The 12,901-nt window shown below is 44.2% G+C and overlaps 1 protein-coding gene across 12 annotated transcripts in view; it reads left to right on the top strand.

The window, feature by feature from the left end:
* The window catches only part of LOC139645191 (tubulin beta chain-like), a 12,624-nt gene extending 4,285 nt beyond the window's left edge, over window positions 1-8,339 (top strand). Inside the window, exons 2-6 of one of the 12 annotated variants that reach the window (XM_071520834.1) lie at window positions 1,521-1,629; window positions 2,153-2,263; window positions 3,152-3,396; window positions 4,444-4,515; window positions 5,017-8,339. In XM_071520834.1, coding sequence (XP_071376935.1) covers window positions 1,521-1,629; window positions 2,153-2,263; window positions 3,152-3,396; window positions 4,444-4,515; window positions 5,017-5,256 — 777 coding nt within the window. In that variant the 3' untranslated portion in view covers window positions 5,257-8,339. Of the gene's footprint in view, window positions 1-1,520; window positions 1,635-2,148; window positions 2,264-3,151; window positions 3,397-4,443 lie in introns of all 12 variants that reach the window. The other 11 variants (XM_071520833.1, XM_071520838.1, XM_071520835.1 and 8 more) reach the window with 11 other exon arrangements.
* The last annotated feature ends 4,562 nt before the right edge of the window (window positions 8,340-12,901 follow it).

Genomic DNA, 12,901 nt, shown 5'->3' with positions numbered 1-12,901 from the left:
AAGCTACAGTTCCTTCTTATTTAAAAAAAGTCCTCAGGTCAGAAATGGGCTGGATGCAAAGGTGACAGGTCGCTGCATGCTTGGCCACTTACACACACACACACACACACACACACACACATGATGCAGCGAGTGGTGTGGCCGTGAAGTGGAGCTTGAAATGTGCGTGGCAGAAGATAGAGAACATGGACACAGTTCGGCACAAGGGCGACTGTTTACTGCAGAATACCTTCTTTCACACACTCAGATTATTTAAAGATAGAACCGGCAGCCTTGCACATGGGAGTTTCAGAGCATGTTGCTGTGTTTAGGCTGCGTCTTGTGACCGCTAAAAGGTAATTAGATGTCAGCTGGCCCGGCCCTGGGAGACGGAGAGGACTGAGGACTGATTGTGAACCAGCAGTGTTTTCAAACTCCACTTTCCCCCTGAGTGAATCAGCCCTAATAAATACACAAAGACACAGCTTTCTAAGACAGGTTGCCATTTTCATACATAGAACTTCAATATTTTCCATAACTTTTGACTGAATACCTCAACTGAATACACTTGCACAGCATTTTTATCAAGAATCAAGAATTAAAGCTGCAAATTGCCTTTTCAGGTTTCAAGCCAGGGGAAGATTTAATGTTGTTAGGGGTGAAGAATTGGTTGTTAATGTTCAAAGATCAAGTTTTATCACTTTTATCAAGTGATAGACTTCAATCTAACGACACCGATGCACTTTTATTGATAACTAATAAAAGGATAAAACAATTTAAAAATGGATTGAGGTAAAAAAAAAAAAAGCAAACTAGAAGGGCACTTGGAGAGCGCAGACCTGCGCCAAGGCCAATAGTCCAGTCTTCTATGATATGCAAATGTGCAAGTGCAACCAATTTATCCGCTCCAAAATGTAATGGGTTCTTCCTTGGTCCATGCTACACCCTTCCACCAAGTTTCACGAAAATCGGGCCAGTAGTTTTTCCGTAATCCTGCTGACAAACAAACAAACAAACAAACGGCACCGAATACATAACCTCCTTGGCGGAGGTAATAATGAAGCAAACAAAAAAATAAAGATGATAAACAAAAACGGTGCCATCAGTCTTTTCAATGGATTTTATATGTAGTGTGAATGTTCAATGTCTGGATGGTTTCCCAATGTGTTTTCCACCTTACGTCTCTCTTTTGAGTTGTTAAAGCACAAAATGAGTAAACAAGAGAAGTGACTGGACACAGAAAAGAAAAGAAGCATTTTTAATATAGTGTGTAAATCTCCCAATACTTTGATTTTATACGTTGTTTTCACTGTATTTAATAATGGTGGGTAGACTTCTACTGCTGGCTCCTTTAAGGCCTCGTCAGCAGGAAATAATAGCACTAGACATAACTATATAATTAATTAGTATTGAACTGTTTGTCACTGTGTGTTATATATATTTGTTTATAGTAGTACCAATTTCATTACAGTACAAGGCTTCTTTACTAATGTACTGATCTTTGTGTGTGTGTGTGTGTGTGTGTGTGTGTGTGTGTGTAGTTCTGGGAGGTGATCAGCGATGAGCACGGCATCGACCCAACAGGAACCTACCATGGAGACAGCGACTTGCAGCTGGACCGGATCAGTGTGTATTACAACGAGGCCACTGGTAGGTACATGCTGAACCACACTGAGGCCCAAGTCAGATAAAATGAGATGAACCGTACTGTGGGCCGCGCTTTGGGTTGCTTCCTGTAGTTTTGTGATGTTATACTCCATCTAGTGGTCACATGGAGGCACTGCACCCCTTCACCAGCTGTAGGAAAGTCTTAACCTTTCCACCTTTCACTCTACCTTACCAAACTGAGCCAACTATAGTCGCCTGGTTAATTACCTTTCATTAATGTCCTTTCCAAAGCTCTTGCATGTGTTTAGACCAATAAAATGAAAAACATTCCTGATTTGCCCGGGCTAAAATATGGGCTGATGGACATGATATTGGGACTGTAGCCAATTAAAATCACAGGGATTTTGCCCAACTGCCCAAAATAGTCAGGCTTTACCTCTGCATGTGAAAAAAGACCCACCGTCTAATCTTGGTTCCCCTGAGTGTTTCTTAAAAGTTTACCATTACATGCAGTGTTAAACTGGTGTGTTTTGTGTGTGTGTGTGTGTGTGTGTTTTGTGTATAGGTGGGAAGTACGTGCCCAGAGCCATCCTGGTGGACCTGGAGCCAGGCACCATGGACTCAGTCCGCTCCGGACCCTTCGGACAAATCTTCAGACCCGACAACTTTGTCTTTGGTGAGTATACAGCTCCAAGGACAGAGCTAGTTTCTCTAAACAGGGAGGTCAGAGTTCAGGCTCGGGTACGGAACAGCGCTCCTGGAGCCGGTAGGGATTCAGCTTCTTGCTCAAGGACACTTCAGCAGGGCGGAGGCTTGCCGACACACAGGCTTGAACCCGGGTTCTCCGGTTGAAGGACAGAACCACTAGGTCACCCTGCTGCCCTACTTTGTGGTTTCTTCCTTTCCATTTGACAAATATAGCACAACTGACTGTCCTATATGCCACAGACAAGCTCACTCTTGTCAGATAATCCCAGTATAAAACCAAATGTGGCTTCTGCTCACTGACTGACTGATATCTAGTGAGTTGCTGGATGCTGTCAAACATTTAAAAAAAAATGAAATGTTGACTTTTGCCCAGTTTTGTCACATGTCAACATCAAAAATGGAAAAAAACGTTGTCATTTATTAGCACTGATTTTAAATAAATTTTCCGGGGGTAGTGAAGTAGAGAATCGATGTAATGTCCCCAGGCTGTTGTTCTTAATAAGAACGTGTTCTCTGCCAGCTTCCCCGTCTCAAGAATAGATTAAAAAAGAAATAATGCGATTAGTTCCACCAGGTCTTTTTCATCCAGCAAGGAGTTAAGACAGCACAAAATTAGGTGTTATGTAGTTTTAGTTTTGTACTATGTCTGGGGTAAAATTATATCAGCTCCCGTTTTCTTTGGGGTTTTTTTGGCATTACTCTTAACATATCACATTTGGCGGACACTTATCCAAAGTGTCTAACAATACCAGAAGTGCATGCATTTTCAGAAAGGGTGGCACCAGTTAGAGTCAAACCCAAGCCCTTGCAGTGTTGCACAAGAAATAATCCCTCTTTTTTTTTTTGTATCCCCCAGGCCAAAGTGGAGCAGGTAACAACTGGGCCAAAGGTCACTACACGGAGGGGGCGGAGCTAGTGGACTCTGTGCTGGACGTGGTGAGGAAGGAGGCGGAGAGCTGCGAGTGCCTGCAGGGCTTCCAGCTCACACACTCCCTGGGAGGAGGCACCGGCTCCGGCATGGGCACCCTGCTCATCAGCAAGATCCGGGAGGAGTACCCCGACCGCATCATGAACACCTTCAGCGTGGTGCCCTCTCCTAAGGTAACGCATGACCGAAAGAAATATTATCCCATGTATATAATGTGATTTGTTCGTATTGTCTTGTACAATACATTTCCTATTAGATATTAACTTATTATTGGTGCCTTCTCCAAAATTCATACAATGTTCAGCAGTTGAAAATGGGCTGGAAAGTGATTTTTTTTTTTCTGGCCAGGTAATTGTGGCAATAACTATCAACCCCCTGCACATATATATTATTGTCATTTTGTGCTATGGAGCAGAAAAACGTTACTTATTGAACCTTTAATATATGTATAATTTATATCAGAATATGTATAATGTATATCAGACATAACTGATGTTTTGTTCCCACTCTCTCTCTCTCTCTCTCTCTCTCCCTCTCTCTCTCTCCCCCTCTCTCTCCCTCTCCCTCTCTCTCTCCTCTCCCTTCCTCTCTCTCTCTCTCCCTCTCTCCCTTCCTCTCCCTCTCTCTCTCCATCTCTCTCTCTCTCTCTCCCTCTCTCTCTCCCTCTCCCTCTCTCTCTCCTCTCCCTTCCTCTCCCTCTCTCTCCCTCTCTCCCTTCCTCTCCCTCTCTCTCCATCTCTCTCTCTCTCCCTCTCTCTCTCTCCATCTCTCTCTCTCCCTCTCTCCCTTCCTCTCCCTCTCCATCTCTCTCTCTCCCTCTCTCCCTTTCTCTCCCTCTCTCTCTCCATCTCTCTCTCCCTCCCTCTCTACCTTCCTCTCCCTCTCTCTCCCTCTCCCTTCCTTTCCCTCTCTCTCTCTCTCCTCTCCCTTCCTCTCACTCTCTCTCCATCTCTCTCTCTCCCCCTCTCCCTTCCTCTCCCTCTCTCCCCCCCCTCTCTCCCTCTCTCCCTTCCTCTCCCCCCCTCTCTCTCTCCTCTCCCTTCCTCTCCATCTCTCTCTCTCCCCCTCTCCCTTCCTCTCCCCACTCCCCCCCACTCTCTCTCTCTCCCTTCCTCCCCCCCCCTCTCTCTCTCTTTCCCTTCCTCTCCCTCTCTCCATCTCTCTCTCTCTCTCCCCCCTCTCTCCCTCCCTCTCCCTCTCTCCTTCTCTCCCCCCTCCAGGTATCAGACACAGTGGTTGAGCCTTACAACGCCACCCTGTCAGTCCACCAGTTGGTAGAAAACACAGACGAGACCTACTGCATCGACAACGAAGCCCTCTACGACATCTGCTTCCGCACTCTCAAGCTGACCACGCCCACCTACGGCGACCTCAACCACCTGGTGTCGGCCACCATGAGCGGCGTGACCACCTGCCTGCGCTTCCCCGGCCAGCTGAACGCCGATCTGAGGAAGCTGGCCGTCAACATGGTGCCCTTCCCCCGCCTGCACTTCTTCATGCCCGGCTTCGCCCCCCTGACCAGCCGGGGGAGCCAGCAGTACCGGGCGCTGACGGTGCCCGAGCTCACCCAGCAGGTGTTCGACTCCAAAAACATGATGGCGGCCTGCGACCCGCGCCACGGACGCTACCTGACGGTGGCCGCCGTGTTCCGCGGCCGCATGTCCATGAAGGAGGTGGACGAGCAGATGCTGAACGTCCAGAACAAGAACAGCAGCTACTTCGTGGAGTGGATCCCCAACAACGTCAAGACGGCCGTCTGCGACATCCCGCCCCGCGGCCTCAAGATGGCCGTCACCTTCATCGGCAACAGCACCGCCATCCAGGAGCTGTTCAAGCGCATCTCCGAGCAGTTCACCGCCATGTTCCGCCGCAAGGCCTTCCTCCACTGGTACACCGGCGAGGGCATGGACGAGATGGAGTTCACCGAGGCGGAGAGCAACATGAACGACCTGGTGTCCGAGTACCAGCAGTACCAGGACGCCACCGCCGAGGAGGAGGGCGAGTTCGAGGAGGAGGCGGAGGAAGACGCCTAGGCGAGCGACCGAAACAAAAACGAAGAAAATGTGAGCTGAGCGAGGAGAGAGGTGAACAGCTGAGAGGAAGAAATCGTACACCAAAAAATCGGAAAAGACTTAAAAAAAAACAAAAACAACAAAAAATTAATGTTGTGATGTGAAATGAAGGAATGTAGCAGAAAGGAGGAAGAGGGGTAGGAAGAGGAGTGTGGGAGTGAGAGAAATGACAGGAAGGAGTAAGAACGAAGGATGAATATAGGCGGAGAAGTGAAAGAGAAGCTGGATAAAAAAAATTACGTGACCAAATAAATGTTCCACAGTTTGCTGTGAGACCATGCGGGCCTGTTTTCCCAAGCCAGGCCTCCCAAAATCTGTTTTGCGTTGCATCTTTTCGCAAACGAACAAATCATAAGCTGTTTTTACGCTTCACTTTCTTAGCTTAGGGTTTATCTTTTGCTGCGTTCCAGAGACGTCGGAAAGTTGGAAAGTCGGAAATTCGGAAATTCCGACTTTCAACTAGGAAAAATGCGACAGAACCGCCCTTCAAGTTGAGTTTTCCTACACTGGAAACACTACACAGAATTACTTTAATGTTTATAATCTTCAGAATTAAATTCACTTAAGTTTGTTTTTCAGCATTCCACACTCAAAAAGTTGTGGTAAAAGGTTAAACATAGAAATTGCCAAATATCATTGACATAACATAAGCACAGAGGTTGTAATGTAATTCCCAGATAAAATTCCCATCTGTGAATTTCCGACTTCCGACTTTGAATGCAACGCAGCATTTGACCCCGGGTTAGCTAACCCCTGTTCACACATACTGACTAAAACGCTTGTTTACCCGGTTAAACCAGGGTTAAAACAGTTAAACCAGGGTTAAAGCAGTTAAGCCAGTGTTAAAACAGTTAAACCAGGGTTAAAGCGGTTAAGCCAGGGTTAAAACAGTTAAACCAGGGTTAAAGCGGTTAAGCCAGGGTTAAAACAGTTAAACCAGTGTTAAAGCGGTTAAGCCAGGGTTAAAACAGTTAAACCAGGGTTAAAGCGGTTAAGCCAGGGTTAAAACAGTTAAACCAGGGTTAAAGCGGTTAAGCCAGGGTTAAAACAGTTAAACCAGTGTTAAAGCGGTTAAGCCAGGGTTAAAACAGTTAAACCAGGGTTAAAGCGGTTAACCCAGGGTTAAAGCAGGGTTAAAGCAGTTAAACCTGGGTTAGAGGAGTTAAACCTGGGTTAGAGCAGTTAAACCTGGGTTAAAGCAGGGTTAGAGCAGTTAAACCTGGGTTAAGTCAAAGAAAGAGAAATGTTAAAAGCCCTATAACTGTAACTTAGATGCTTTTGGGAAACCGAACCCTGATCCAGAAACGACTAAAGCAAGTCATTGTCGGACACAACATTGAAAGTAAGCTTCAGGAACAAGAAGTCAGGCCATTATCAGTGTTAATTACTTTTGCCATTTTTGCATCAAGATCAACTCTAATGGGTAAATGTGAATTTGTGTAGTAGGCAGGACAATACCATCAGTATTACTCTTTATTGAGACAGTACACTCTTAAAATGGATTTATCATCTTCAACATATCTGACTGTCTAGTTTGGGACAAAACACATTTCACACATCATCCTCTCTCCATCCCAATCTACAGCTGTGAGGCGTTCAGATCATCAAACCCCTTTTCTTGTGTCTTTTTCCACTGTCCACGAGCGTTAGCAAAGTCATTTTTATGGGCGACAGAATGCTCCAGTACACGTGTATGAAAAAGGAAACTTTGATATTTTCTAATTTGACTGGCTGTCACATAACAGCCTCATAACCCCAATTCAGATGTTTTTTCCATTCTTTTCTCACTAGATTCAGAAGTTCGCCATGTTCTCTGAGGAGTGAGATTCATTCAGTCCAAGAGGCACAACACAAAAAATAAAATGTCCTAGCAAGACAATAAAGAAGGTTTCAGTGGGCTTCTCTGCAGTGCACTGAGCTCATTCAAAATATATTGCGTAATTTCAATCAGACAAGAGGGGCTCTTTTACTGAACTTCTGAAAAATTGACCTTTTCGGAGATACAAGGTTTTCACAGTGTTACACAACAGCAGCAGCAGCAGCAGGAGGATTTTTCTCTCAGACGCCAGCCAACGTCCTGAGGAGGAACAAACACCACCGATGCCCCGGGCCAAGCCTGGGTCTCCCAAAAACATATTAGCATTAGCTGCATCTATTTTCCATTACATATCTGCATCTTTGCTGTTGTCAGATGAGAACCATGTATCTGCTAAGTCATTTTTTCCAGCAGGAAGAAAGAAAACAAAGCTTATTTTGTCTTTGACCTTTATGTCTGAAAATATACAGTGTTTGGCTTTTAACAGGGTCGTGAAACTTACTCCACACATGAATTACCATGTAAACTTCTGATTCAAATAAGGAAAAAATACACCAGAATTGTAGTTACAGTGGAAAAGCAGTGATATTGACACAACCTTCATCTATTTTCCACTGCAAGTAAATTAAACACCACTAATCAAAATTAAAAAAAAAAATGAACCGTGGGATGTGTTTGGTTTTACAGAATCATATATAGTATAAATCATGGAGAGAGGTCGAATAATTAATGTTTTACAATCTATCTCAGTCCATTTGACCATAGTGAGAGTTTTGAATACATTTTTTCTACATCTGCTTCTTCTAGTGGACAAAAACATGTAAAAGTATCGGAAACAGAGGGTCAGAAATTAACAAAGAATGCTTTAATGTCTGATGCCTGTGTATATTTGATATTATACATTACCATTGTGGCAGGTTTAAAGAGCCCTGCAGGCTTTGTGAAACACACTAAACGCTTAAAAGACCAACAGTTTAAGAAAGAAAAAGAAATACACCAAAAAGCAAAACTCACATTCTGGTAACTGTTTACACTCTGAGCCACTACAGTATGCAATCAGATCCAACAGAAGTCATTTGTATTCAATTTGTGATCCTCCAAGCCAAGTGTATGTACGTCTATTATATTATTGTTTGTTTGCACTCTTTGTTTTGTTTTTTTAACTACTATTCCTGTTGAAATGTTTGACTTGGGATCCCAGTGATAGTGAAAAGTTTCTGAAAAATAAAAAGGCATTTCTAAAAAAAAAAAAAAAAATCCTTGTATTGACTGGTGTTATTAGCAGGAGATGATGAAGGGCTATTAGTGGATTTGTAGACACTCTTCTATATTGATTTACAATGAGATTCCAGGAAGTCATTACACTTTTTCTGATGTCAACAAATGGATTGAGAGCTGTATGAGTAAACACACTTCCCAATATGGCATCTTTCATCAAAATGGTCACATTTCAGTTACAATTATGTGATACTTGATTGATTCTTTTCTTTTCAGAGGTCAGAGGTCAGGGCCGGTTACAGTACAGCAAACCCTGGAGCTGGCTGGGACTCAATGAGTGGGTTTACATACACATTAACATTATTAATAATTATAAAATGGAATATAATAGAATACAATATAATTATATTCGGGACATTCAAATATTCCGTCGACCCGGGTGAGCCCATAGTAAAAAACCTGAACCCAGTAGCTGGGATATGTCGATATTAGCATGTAAACACCATTATCCTGTTTAACAAATCTTAAATAGCCCACCGCAGTCAACAAGAAGCCAGGCCATTATACCATTACTGGCTTCTCGAGTGCGGTGGACTATTTAAGATTTGTGAAACTGTGTGTTAGACAGACTGGAGTGTTGAAGCCTGTAGAGCTGGGCACAGAGCATTGTGGGTTGGAACGACCATATCCTGACTATTGTTGTGTCTGGCAAACCGTGCTAATGCTGTTTCATGGAGTCACAAGCTTCACAATAAGGCGCCACTCACGAACACAGTGGTAAAACTATAGAACCTTAGACTATCTCAATGTATACAGGTATGTGAAAAAACTGGTGACTGAAGACCTTAGCTGGGATTAGGCTCGTATTCAGAATACTGATGTGCATGTAAACACACTCAGTGACTTGCTCAAGGACACTTCAGCAGAGCAGATGGAGGCTTGAACCCGGATTGTGCAGTTCAAGGAAAAACCCACCTTAAAACACTTTAGTGATTAGTTAATTGTGCCCATTTAGTTGTCTTTTTTGCTCTATTTTGCTCTTATTCCGGTGGATAACTGGCCAAATGTAGGCAACATGAGGTCACATCGAAACATTTCCATATAGAGATTGATAGCTGCAGAATTGTCTATCAACAACATGAAAGGTAATCATCAGGTTTTGAATCAAAGAGCGAGGGCTCCTTTCTAAAGCCGCCATTTTGCACCGTTCATACAGCGAGAAATCAATCGTAGAAGAGGCAGAGAGACCAATTTCTCCAGCGACAGTGGACTCAATAGACCAGAATGCAATGCAGCCACATGACATGTCTTTTGACTTTTTCTTGACAGGGAAAACTCACCTTTGCTCTTTCTATGCAATCGCTATCACCGTTTGCCTCTCCAACTACATGTCGCCTACAACCCACAGCTGAATGTAACAAGTTCAGGCACGTGGGGGGTGTCGAAGGGCATTCTGGGAAATGTAGGAAATCTGAAGTAGAAAAAAACCCTCAAGTAGGATGTTGAGGGAAAGTAGTGGGTACACCAAAAAAGTAACACTTCATCATAAAAACTCCATTACATTACAGACTAGTAATATACATATATATATACATATATCAATGTAAGAGTATGGGAGGATTTCCCCTTTAAAGGAGCATGCAGGCTGGATGAATGAGCATGAGGCTGGGGAAGAGAAACCTGCATCTCTCCTGAGGACCGGCAGCAGCGCGGCCGCCGTGGCTCCGTGCCAGATCTCACGGTTTCTGACGAAGCTTCCCGAGGATCGCCGAGCTCAGTTGGTCCACAAGCCCGACATCAACCGAAAGTCTCCAGCTAATCCCGATCCAGCCCCATTGAAGTCTGTTGTCGGGTTGGGGGCGAGGGGGGTGGAAGACATTAATAAAAGAGAGAGAAGAAAAAAAAGAAAAAAAAAGAGACGATTTTCCGAAAATCCCACTTCCCGAGCCCCGCCCGCTCCAAGGTGTGTTTTTTGGATTCAAGGCTTGACAAAGGTAATTACCAGCATCCGATTATGATAGCCTATAACTGTAATTGATCATTTTTCAGTTATCTCGTTCAACCAAGGCCTTAATGGGTTAAATTGTGCAGTTTCTGCTTTGCTTTGCTGATTATTTATCGTATGTCGAGCCGTCCCACACGGCAGTATACAGCGGCTGGTTTTAGGGCGTGTAACCATCAGTAACGCAGCCGAGGCGCGCGGCATGACAGCTATTACAGACATAAATGATGCTTTCCAAACATGTTGGGAGAGGTGTGAAGTTTCTGTATCGCCCGGGTATAAACGATGAAATCCAGTGTATTCAGTCACTGTTCAGATGAGACGTTATGAAATGGGCTGCTCGTGCGCTGCGTGGCCTCCTCCTCCCTGCCGGTTTCAGGTTAAAACGCTGTAAATTCACCAGTCTTTTCCTCTGCTGTCTTTTAGCCAATTAAATAAATAAAAAACCTGCTCTCGTGTTGGTAAATCTGATCAGGTGGGTTTGACGCATGGTGTTATCATAATAATTTTCTGTATGTTGCCTGGGCTGTGCTGCATTATCACGTCTTCTGCCTGTGTGGGATATATATATATACAGTATTCCCGTATGAATTAGGAGGGGGGGTTTTCTCGGCCATCCCGGTGGAAATGGTTACGCAATTGATCATGGGCACTACGGCACAGCATAATGATAGCTGCTGACTAAGTATTTGTCACTGAGCACAGGAGAGAAAGAGGGAGAGAGAGAGAGAGAGGAGAGGGACATATTTAGATAGACGTGTTTCATTTACTGTGTGCGGGGTTAAGCATGCTTGATGAATCAGGAATACTTGACAAGACGGGATAAATTATTAATCCTAGGTCACCAAACTGAGCATCTTAGAGGGAACACTCCTCCTGAATGCTCACCTGATGTGATTTAGTTTTACATATGCCTTACAAATAGATTTGGCAGGGTTTTTTTTCATCTTTACGGAGCATTATCATGCTAGAAACCTGCTGGATGATCACTTATGAGGCTATTTAGACCATTACAGAAAAACATATGGGTTCACTCACAATGTGCATCTAAAAGTGGGAGTATTTGTGTTCTTTTATCTTTCTATTTTCCTTGATTTGATTCTTTTAATGCAGTGCATTTTGCTTGTTCTTTTATATTAATTTTATCTTTTTATCTGTCTTTTATCTGCCTTCTATTGATGTAAAGCACTTTGAGCTGCATGTTGTGTATGAAAGGTGCTATACAAATAAAGGTTATTATTATTATTATAAGGTATGGAGAGTGCCCAAACCTTTACCATACCCAACTGATGTCCATGAAGGAATGTGAGAAAGAGAGAGAATCAGAGACAAAGAGAGAGAGAGAGAGAGAGAGAGAGAGAGGGAGAAAGCAAATGCATTCCATCTTTATTTCCCTGTGAGAATTAAAACCAAAATATGCACATTCACTGGTATATAAGAGTATCTGGCTGAAAGAGATCCATCTTACACTCTATCCACCCCTCTCTCTCTCTCTCTCTCTCTGTCTCTCTCTCTCTCTTTCATTCTGTATCTTCATCTCATCTCATTAATTGCCTGTACTGCGGTCCCCCCCCCCCCCTCGCCGTCATCTCCATTCTCCTTCTTCTCCTTTCGGACAGCTCAGTAACGGGACAGCCCCATTCATGCTGTTCGTGACACACCCTCGGTGCGCCAGCAGCACTGCTCCTGGCTTTATGGGCTGCGTGGGGGGGGGGGGGAGTAGAGGGGGAGAAAGAGGACAGAAGGAGACAGGGAGATCCGGAGAGGAGAGGAACTAGGGTTTGACCGATAAGGGGTTTTGAAGGCGAGTACCGCTCCCATTATTTTTAGACTAAAGTCTTGATATACAGTATGTGATGCTACTGAATATCTTTAAATTTGACCATTTCATGCCAAAAAATGCCAAGTAATGCATGTTTTCCCCCAGAATTTCACGCATGGCAGTGTGGAAAAGCCTCTGAAACAGCATTTAGACCATCATGGGACACTAAAACTCTCCACTGAAACCCATTATTTTACAGTTATCAGCTCCTTAAGGCAAGGTGACCCACCACACCTATTCAATAGTCGCGAAACTCTGGGATACATTAGGAAATGAGGAGAATAAAATGTCATTGCAGGTTCCACAGACTGTTTGGTGTAGCTGTGGTCAGGGAGGAACCTCCATCATATCGGCAGTAGACGACACACTGACTGGCTGATATCTGATAGTTGATAAAAGCCAAATATCGGCCTGATCCTAAGGGGAAACCACTGTAGATGGGAGGGATGAGAAAGAGGGAAGGATAGAATAGAGAAGACAAGAAGGGAGGAGGCAGAACGAGAAAAATGAGGAATCAGGAGAGAACAAGAGAGAAAGAAAGAGAGAGAGAGAGGAAAGGCAGAGACGGAGAAAAGACAGACAGAGAGAGACAGGGAGATGGGAGTGACGATACTGAAACCAGAGGCGGACGGAGGATAAATGACACCGCCTCCCCGGCTCGTGTGGGAGAAGAGACGAGGGAGAGAAAAGAGGCTCTTAAGTCCGTCAGTCAGAATGGATGTCAGGCTGAGGAGATGAGCTGGCAGGA

Source organism: Centroberyx affinis, unplaced genomic scaffold (genome assembly GCF_046629955.1).
Source record: "Centroberyx affinis isolate AG114_WGS23_722 - 3 ecotype Tasmania unplaced genomic scaffold, CSIRO-AGI_Caff_v1 ptg000828l_1, whole genome shotgun sequence".
Lineage (NCBI taxonomy): Eukaryota > Metazoa > Chordata > Actinopteri > Beryciformes > Berycidae > Centroberyx > Centroberyx affinis.
Note: the sequence above shows the minus strand (reverse complement) of the source record. Positions and strands in the feature narration are given on the sequence as shown.